Source organism: Triticum urartu, chromosome 7A (assembly GCF_056163025.1).
Source record: "Triticum urartu cultivar PI428250 chromosome 7A, HENAU_Tu73, whole genome shotgun sequence".
Taxonomy (NCBI): Eukaryota; Viridiplantae; Streptophyta; class Magnoliopsida; order Poales; family Poaceae; genus Triticum; species Triticum urartu.
This window is the reverse complement of record NC_141879.1, coordinates 389527727-389537965: the sequence shown is the minus strand read 5'-3', so window position 1 is coordinate 389537965 and position 10239 is coordinate 389527727. Positions and strand designations below refer to the sequence as shown.

The 10239-nt window shown below is 45.7% G+C and overlaps 1 protein-coding gene across 1 annotated transcript; it reads right to left on the bottom strand.

The window, feature by feature from the left end:
- Positions 1-2732: 2732 nt before the first annotated feature.
- LOC147959696 (uncharacterized) lies at positions 2733-5451 on the bottom strand. Its single transcript, XM_087535513.1, has 3 exons — positions 5089-5451; positions 3811-3882; positions 2733-2997 (listed from the first exon to the last, which is right to left on the bottom strand). The coding sequence occupies exons 1-3, from the start codon at positions 5267-5269 to the stop codon at positions 2909-2911; spliced, it is 342 nt and encodes a 113-aa protein (XP_087391639.1). The 5' UTR covers positions 5270-5451; the 3' UTR covers positions 2733-2908.
- Positions 5452-10239: the final 4788 nt, after the last annotated feature.

Genomic DNA, 10239 nt, shown 5'->3' with positions numbered 1-10239 from the left:
AGTCCCACGCACCTACACAAAGAAATAAGAACCTCGCAACCAACGCGATAAAGGGGTTGTCAAGCCCTTCACGGTCACTTACGAGAGTGAGATCTGATAGATATGATAAGATAATATTTTTGGTATTTTTATGATAAAGAGAAATAAAGATGCAAAGTAAAATAAACGGCAAAGGAAATAACTAAGTGTTGGTAGATAAATATGATGGAAGATAGACCCCGGGGCCATAGGTTTAACTAGTGGCTTCTCTCAAGAGCATAAGTATTATGGTGGGTAAACGAATTACTATCGAGCAATTGATAGAACTGAGCATAGTTATGAGAATATCTAGGTATGATCATGTATATAGGCATCACGTCCGAGACAAGTAGACCGAAACGATTCTGCATCTACTACTATTACTCCACACATCGACCGCTATCCAGCATGCATATAGAGTATTAAGTTCATAAGAACAGAGTAATGCTTTAAGGAAGATGACATGATGTAGAGGGATAAACTCATGCAATATGATATAAACCCCATCTTTTTATCCTCGATGGCAACAATACAATACGTGTCGGTTTCCTTTCTGTCACCGAGATCGAGCACCGCAAGATTGAACCCAAAGCTAAGCACTTCTCCCATTGCAAGAAAGATCAATCTAGTAGGCCAAACCAAACTGATAATTCAAAGAGACTTGCAAAGATAACCAATCATACATAAAAGAATTCAGAGAAGATTCAAATATTGCTCATAGATAAACTTGATCATAAACCCACAATTCATCGGATCTCGACAAACACACCACAAAAAGAGTTACATCGAATAGATCTCCAAGAGAATCGAGGAGAACTTTGTATTGAGATCCAAAGAGAGAGAGAAGAAGCCATCTAGCTAATAACTATGGACCCGAAGGTCTGAGGTCAACTACTCACACATCATCGTAGGGGCCATGGAGTTGATGTAGAGGCCCTTCGTGATATATGCCCCCTCCGCGGGAACTCTGGAAAAGGCCCCAAGATGGGATCTCTTGGGTACAGAAGGTTGCGGCGGTGGAAATAGAGTTTCACGGTTCTCCTGGATGTTTTCAGGGTATATGGATATATATATAGGAGGAAGAAGTAGGTTGGTGGAGCAACAAGGGGCCCACGAGGGTGGAGGGTGCGCCCAGGGGGGTAGGTGTGACGCCCTCGATTCAATCGTACACTAATCATACACGTAAATGTGTACGATCAAGATCAAGGACTCACGGGAAGATATCACAACACAACTCTAGGAACAAAATAAAATAATACAAGCTTTATATTACAAGCCAGGGGCTTCGAGGGCTCGAATACACAAGAGTCAGCGGAAGCATCAATATTTGAGTACAGACATGAGTTAAACAAGATTGCCTTAAGAAGGCTAGCACAAAAAGTAACAATGATCGAAAAGGCAAGGCCTCCTGCCTGGGAGCCTCCTAACTACTCCTAGTCCTCGGCGGTCTTCACATAGTAGTAGGCATCCTCCGGGTAGAAGTAGTCATCAGTGGCGTCGTCTGGCTCCTGGGCTCTGTCATCTGGTCGCAACAATCGGGTATGGGGGAAAAGAAGTAGCAAAGCAACCGTGAGTACTCATCCAAAGTACTCGCAAGTCTTACATCAGATCTAAACTAAGTATGCATCTGTATCAAAGGAATGGGCTGTATCTGTGGACTAAACTGCAGAATGCCAGAAGGGAAGGGGAAAGCCAAGCCTATCGAAGATTAGCATCTACTGGAAACCACCATCTTGCAGCAACAGGAGGGAGTAGAGTAGCATAAAGTAAAGTAGCAGTGGTGTTATCAACCTCGGCCAGAGATCCTTTCTCGACTCCCTGCGAGAAAGCCATCCCAGAGCCATACTATCCAGTTATCATCTCATAACCAAGTCTCATCTCCATGTCTCATCTCAAGTATCCAGTTCTAGTTGTATTGATCGGGATACAACTCCAAGTGTCCGTTACCGTAGGACAGGCTATCGATAGATGTTTTCTTCCCTGCAGGGGTGCACCAACTTACCCACCATGCTCGATTAACTCTGGCCGGACACACTTTCCTGGGTCATGCCCGGCCTCGGCCAAACAATATGCCGCAACCCGACCTAGGCTTAATAGAGAGGCCAGCACGCCGGACTAAACCTATTCCCCCAGGGGTCATGGGCCATCTCCCCGGGAACTCATGCACGTTGCGTGGGCGGCCGATGAGCAGACCTAGCTACCTCCTTCAACAAGGTAGGTGCTTACCAGTCCAACCCGGCGCGCGCCGCTCAGTCGCTGACGTCTATTAAGCTTCGGCTGATGTATACGATGCAAAACACCCATACTATGCCCACGTGATGGTTAGTGCTATCAGGCCAAAGGCCCGTCGGATCAAATATCCAAAACATAGTGGATTAGGAACGCGTGGTAACAAGCAGAGACTCACGATCGATGTGACCCCGTCGCCCCGTCTCGAGTACTTGTGGCAAGGGCTAAGAATGCCCGGCCAAGCCTCGTAAGTATCTCGCGGGCACCTTCCAGGTCAACCCGACTCCACATCACTCGCTATTAAGCTCGCGCGGGTACCCCTCAGGGTCGACCCGTCTTTAGTAACATGGTTCAGTGTAAAGTCATAGTAACCATAGTAATTGTGTGTCTAACACCAAGGGAAAACCCGAGGAATTACCCCCGGTAAATTCCACTCGAAGTTGTCATCAAGGTGAACGTAAGAGGATCCACCCTCGAGGATCACGTTTGATGGGTTGCCTCGAGGGCTCGAATACATAAGCTCGAATACGCAAGAGTCAGCCGAAGCATCAATATCTGAGTACAAACATGAGTTAAACAAGATTGCCTTAAGAAGGCTAGCACAAAAAGCAACAATGATCGAAAAGGCAAGGCCTCCTGCCTGGGAGCCTCCTAACTACTCCTAGTCATCGGCGGTCTTCATGTAGTAGTAGGCATCCTCCGGGTAGTAGTAGTCATCAGTGGCGTCGTCTGGCTCCTGGGCTCTGTCATCTGGTCGCAACAATCGGGCATGGGGGAAAAGAAGTAGCAAAGAAACCGTGAGTACTCATCCAAAGTACTCGCAAGTCTTACATCAGATCTAAACTAAGTATGCATCTGTATCAAAGGAATGGGTTGTATCTGTGGACTAAACTGCAGAATGCCAGAAGGGAAGGGGAAAGCCAAGCCTATCGAAGATTAGCATCTTCTGGAAACCACCATCTTGCAGCAACAGGAGGGAGTAGAGTAGCATAAAGTAAAGTAGCAGTGGTGTTATCAACCTAGGCCAGAGATCCTTTCTCGACTCCCTGCGAGAAAGCAATCCCAGAGCCATACTATCCAATTATCATCTCATAACCAAGTCTCATATCCACCCTCGAGGTTCACACTTGATGGGTTCCACGACAGAGCCGTAACGGAAGTGGTTAAGGAGGAAATCACCCTCGATGACCTCGACCGTAAAGCTACACTACGGAGATCTCATCAGGAGTGATGTAAGAGGTGCCACCCACGGCACTCGATGGTAACTCTGCAGAGTCGTACAACTAGGGGGGGTGATGTGCAGTGTCGGGGCCTGGACGTCGATCATGTTGATCGAGTCATTGAACATAAAGCGGGGCAACTGGGACAAGGTGGGGGTCACTGATGGATCACTAACCATCCTATACTAAGTAGTTTAGGATAAGCAGGTAAGGTATGAAAGCAGGTAACAACAACAGGCTATGCATCAGAGTAGGATCATACAGAAAGCAGTAGCAGTTCTAATGCAATAATGAGAGGGAAAGAAATGGGCGATATCAGAATGCTCAAGGGGGTTTTTCTTGCCTGGTTGCTCTGGCCAGGAGGGGGGGTCGTCATGGACGTAGTCGATCACAAGGGCAGCATCGGTCTCGGGGTCTACCGGAGAGAAGAGGGGGAAGAAACAGTAAATATAAAGCAAACATAGCACCACAAAGCATAACATGGCAATAGGATGTGCTGGGTGTGACCTAACGCGGTAGGAGGTGATACCGGCAAAGGGGGGAAACATCCGGGAAAGTATCCCCGGTGTTTCCAGTTTTCGGACAGATGAACCAGAGGGGGAAAGTTACGTGTTTGCTATGCTAGGGATGCGTGGCAGACGAACGGGCTGTGTATCCGGGTTCGTCTCGTCGTTCTGAGCAACTTCCATGTACAAAGTTTTTCCATTCGAGCTACAGTTTATTTTATATTAATTTTAAAAGATTTAAATCATTTTTAGGATTTATTTAATTATTCAAAATCAACACTATCCAGAATAGTGATTGTTGACGTCATCATGACATCAGCATGACGTCAGCAGTCAACAGAAGTGTTGACTGGTCAACTGACGTGTGTGTCCCGTTCGTCATTGACTAGACTAACTAATCTTGATTAATTAGTTTAATTAGTTGTTTAGTTTAATTAATCAAAATTAATTAATTTGATTAATTCTTTAATCAATTAATTAATTAATTTTATTAATTTATTTATTTATTTAATTTTGTTTATTTATTTATTAAACGTTCTGGGGGTTTGGGGCCCCACATGTCATAGATAGTGGCAAAATTAACAGAGTTTATTTTAACTAATTAACTCAAATAGTCAGGGTGGGCCTAGTGGTCAGTGGGTCCAATTGTTAACATATTTTCTTAAGAGTTAAACCTAATAACTGCAACTGCATGGCCCACCGTCAGTGGCTATTAGTGTTGCGATTAGTCACTAATGTCCTTGGAGTGTGGGTCCCATTGGCAAGAAACGGCGCGATGTGAGACTCGCTGGAGATCGGCCGCAGACGGCGGCACAACAAACCGAGGGCAGCAGGAGGATCTCCGAGCTCGCGCGCATCTAGGAGGGGGCGCGGGAGGTCGTGGGGGGTGGCCGGAGCGATGGCAACATCGGCGTTTGACAGCAGTGGTGGCCGGAGGACGTGGGCGATGCGGGGAAACGGGGAGACATGGTCGGGCAATAGTACCCGTGGGCGCGCGCGGCCAGGCGCGCGCTGCGCATCCAGAAGGTGGGCGTCTAGCGCGGCGAGTTGGTGCGGGATGCGTGCGACAACGGCGCGGCGCGGGAGCAGGGGAGGTCGAGGGGAGTGGGGCTCACATGCATGGAAGGGACGAGGGGCGGCGAGGCCTGGTGTGGCCGGCGGCGAGGGGACGAGGAGGCAGCGGGGAGGAGGTCGAGGACGGGGCAGACCGGCGATGGTGGCCGTCGGCGACAAGGGCGGCGGGGTCGGGGCGCGCATGGCGCGATCCAGATCCAGGCGGGGGGCGCTGGGCGGCATGGGATCGATCCCTCCTCGATCCAGAACCAGGGGGTCCGGGGAGGAGGGTGAGGCGTCCGGCAAGGGGGCCCCGTGGCGCCGACGTCGAGGGGGGGGATGACGCCCAGATCGAGCGGGAGACGGGGGTAGTTCCCCCGATCCAGATCAGGGGGGAGAGGAGGGAGCGAATGTGGGGGGATGCGAGTGCGTGGAGGGGTTAGGGTTTCTGGTGCGGGGGGGGGGGGGGGGGGGGGGGGGGGGGTGGGAGGCCAAGTAGGCCGGGGGTGGGCTAGCCTAGGGTTGGCCTAGCTAGCAAATGGGCTGACTGGCCCAATGGGGAGTGGGGTTTGTTTTACTCCTTTTTTACCTTTTGTTTATTTTCTTTGAGCCACTAAAAGAGTTTTGTTTAATACAAAACTTGGCACAAAAATACAAGGCAATAACCTAGGTTGGTACAAAAGGTTCCAAAGCATTTGGGGAGTGTTCAACTATTTTTTTGAAATTGAAAAGCTCAAATGATTGGTTGTTGGTCCACTGAATAAAATTTTCACGGGCACTGCAGGTATCCAAAAGAGGTTGGTTCAACCATGAAAATGATCAGGTGAAATAATAGAATATTGTGAACTTTTTAGCTTTACTATTTTATAGAATTATGATTTGACTTGGCCATAGAATTTGGATTTGAGTTCGGTGTTGAAGCAAGGTGAGGATTATCAAAATAATTATGATGACCTAGCATCAATAGGCATGGGATTACTATAGCATGACACTGGGGTGTTACAAGTCTCCTCCACTACAAGAAATCTCGTCCCGAGATTTAAGTGGAGAAGTAAAGAGTAACTTCGGAGAACTGACCCTTAAAGGGTTGATTGTCTAGTGAACAATTCAGGGAATGAGGCAGAAGTATCTCTCGAGTTGAAACTTAATAACATCGAGAGAAAAGTATGAAGGTACAATAAGAAGTTACAACCGAATGGACAAACGATTGATACCTGAACAGAGTGTGAGAAATGGGTTCAGAGCATCGGGAATAGATCATCTCTCGGAAGCTGGCTCGTGACATTATATGAAGCCAAGTGTAAAGAATATTTTGGTATCAAGGATGTACAGGAGAGTCAGGTTTCGATCCTGTGGAACTGTGGGTTATGGGCCCACCATGTGGGTTAAAAGAAGGAAATGCGCTATTCATTTTGAACAGTAATGATAGCAAGGCATGTCAGAGGGTAGCCTGCCAGTTATGTCGGCAACAATCATCGGTACCAAGGGCGAGGGACGAAGAGAACCATTCTCCTGCTCATTGAACGAGGCGGACCAATAGGCAAAGTTCTCGTCCATCGGTGGCTACCGGAAAGTCGTCCACAATAGTAACAGGGTCTTACTGACAGTTTGTACACCGAGGTGTTTACATAAGCAGGGAAATATTTCCGCTTATATCATATAGATCACCAGAAAGGTCAAAGAAACCAATGGAAAGGAAAATGTGATCATCAGGTTAAGCAGAACAATGGAAAGGAAAAATGTCTTTAAACACATTTTTCAGGGGTATATCCTTCCCAAGGACAAGCAGAGCATGATATCCATGAAATGATAGAAGTATAGAACCATTTAGGTAAGGGGGAAGAAAATTCCTGACATTACCCATACAACGGTGTTTGGATAATTGATAAAGAAAATTTAGTATCGTGCTTCAAATGTTCTCCTTGGAGATCGGATCACCACAGACATGCTTCGAGATAGCATTGACATGGTTTCAAGCAAAGGTCAGACTTTGGATACACCAAGGATCCATCGGAAACAACTTAGAAAATAAGTCATACAATTTTAGTAGGGAAAAGATAAGAGTGTGTCCGACAGGCTCAACCACAATCCATCGGCATGCCAAAAAGGATGTATTTCCAAAATTATATGAACAAGATTGTGTTGGGGAAGGCAAGAATGTTGTCGATGATAACATAAATCATCGAGGGGAAGGATTGTATTTCTCCTCATTAATTTGTTTGATATCCTGGAAAATCTCAGAATGTTGATGATGATCACGACACATTTGTCGAGAGATTTCATGAAGATGTAATTGATCGGTGATGACATCCAGTCAAAGGAATGATGAAGCGAAAGGTTATTGGAACCATGAGTACGACACAAACTCGAAATTAAGCTTGCTATTCAAGGCGAAATGATAAGATGAGGAAGATCGACGTAAGCTTAGCTCATCGTTGGAAGTTGCTCCGGGCATAAGGACCAGGTAGCAAAGTTAAAAAGTTGACATGATAAAAATATAGCCGTTCAGGATAGGAATGATGCGATGGGGTATAAAGCTTCCCAGTATCAAGTACTAGGTGTAATGCCAGAAGGTAAATCGGAGTAGAGGTTGGACGGGGGAATGATTTGCAGAGGATAAGTAATTGTAACTTACCTAGTAAATGGGATCAAGGAGGAAATATGGTCGGGACCATAACTACAAGGGATCCAATTCACGATACTGGAAGAATTATTCAAATGATTAAATATCCTTGCAAGAAGCTTTCATGATAAGTCCCACACCGTGTCCGTGGGCATGAACACAAGGTTCAGGGTCGACTCCCACTTCTACAATGCATAACCTTTCATTTTACTTCTCGCTGTGCATCTGTAGTATTGAAATTTTATCTAACAAAAAGCCAGTACAGTATAATCGGCATAACTTTCGAGTTCACACAGATTCGGGAAGGCATAGGTTCAACCCATCGGGGCATCTTAGGAACATATATCATAAATTTCAAGAATAATAACACAAGCTCGGTAATAGAGCATGCTTGAGAAAGCGGAGGATACAATTTACCAAAAGCATTATGTATCCGAGGAAAAGGATACAAGGTTACTGAATATGAAGGACGTTGTCAGATAAAATCTGAAAAAAGGGGTCTGGTGGTCCACAAGGGATCTGATGTGAGCATCAGTACTCAACCAGAGGAAGAAAGAATGCAAGGAGATCAGATTATAGAAACAACTGACTAACTCAAAGCCCAATTGCAAAGGAATTATGACTTCCAAGAGAAGGGATCAGAAGCAATGCTCTGATTAGGGATGGATAGGTAGAATAGCCTTAGGTGTACAATCGATGGCGATTTGATTGATCAAGATTCAGCACATGTTAAAATGACGTCTGAGTCGGAAGGATGAATTCTAGGATCCGATTGAGGATTGCGAGCATTCGCAACATATTGTATCAACGGACTCAAAATGATAATGACAATGGCTGACAATAAGATTACTAGACTTATGGTATTAACCACAATGCAAGCAAGTAAGAAATTCAAGAACAATAGGCTGTTGAGGATTTTCACAAGAACGAATGGTATTACGAAGACTTTTGTCAAGTACATGAGTCAACTGAGGATGAGCGGATACTCGATAGGTGCACAAGGTTATCCGTAGGGGTATTCAGATGACAAGGAACTGCAAGGCAGTAAGCTCAGGGATTCTCGGAAAAATAAGAGCAGTTCAGGGCATCTTGTAATAACAAGATCAACGGGATAGAATGTAAGATTGGCAAGTGTATGTAGTTATCCATAAGGATATCTCGGTGGTAGGGAATTGCAAAGGCATCAGGCAGAAAGCCACGAGAGAATATCGTAGAGTATCTTCGGAATCTTCTGATGCAGCAGGCGATCATCTGAAATAAGGGGCTCTCCGGGCGGATGTGATCACGAGATCCTAATGTTTGAGTTATTAAAACCATTCAACCCGAATAGAAGACAAATAAGAGTCCCAGAGTATAGATGAGGAATAAAAGATCCTAATACCACCCATATGGCTACGTGGGCCCGTAAGCCACACAACCATGTTAGTAAAAGTTTTGTAGTGACTAGACTCAACTTCGTCCAAGGAGTTGGAAAGGGGGCTACCTATAGGTAGTTGGCTCTGATACCAACTTGTGACGCCCTCGATTCAATTGTACACTAATCACACATGCAAATGTGTACGATCAAGATCAAGGACTCACGGGAAGATATCAAAACACAACTCTAGACACAAAATAAAATAATACAAGCTTTATAATACAAGCCAGGGGCCTCGAGGGCTCGAATACATAAGCTCGAATACACAAGAGTCAGCCGAAGCATCAATATCTGAGTACAGACATGAGTTAAACAAGATTGCCTTAAGAAGGCTAGCACAAAAAGCAACAATGATTTAAATCATTTTTAGGATTTATTTAATTATTTAAAATCAACATTATCCAAAATAGTGATTGCTGACGTCATCATGACAACAACATGACGTCAGCAGTCAACAGAAGTGTTGACTGGTCAACTGACGTGTGTGTCCCGTTCGTCATTGACTAGACTAACTAATCTTGATTAATTAGTTTAATTAGTTGTTTAGTTTAATTAATCAAAATTTAAGTTAATTAATTCTTTAACTAATTAATTAATTAATTTTATTTAATTAATTAATTAATTTTGTTTGTTTATTTATTAAACGTTCCAGGGGTTTGGGGCCCCACATGTCACAGATAGTGGCAAAATTAACAGAGTTTATTTTAACTAATTATCTCAATTAGTCAGGGTGGGGCTAGTGGTCAGTGGGTCCAATATTTAACATATTTTGTTAGAGTTAAACCTAATCACTACAACTACATGGCCCACCATCAGTGGCTATTAGTGTTGCGATTAGTCACTAATGTCCTTGGAGTGTGGGTCCCATTGGCAAGCAGCGGCGTGATGTGAGACTCGCCGGAGATCGGTCGCAGACGACGGCACAACAAACCGAGGGCAGCAGGAGGATCTCCGGGCTCGCGTGCATCTAGGAGGGGTCGCGGGAGGTCGTGGGGGGTGGCTGGAGCAATGGCAACATCGGCGTTCGACAACAGTGGTGGCCGGAGGACGTGGGCGATGCGGGGAAACGGGGAGACACGGCCGGGCAATAGTACCTGTGGGCGCATGCGGCCAGGCGCGCGCTACGCATCCAGAGGCGGGCAGTGCGGGCTCGCGTGGGCGGCAACCGGCGCA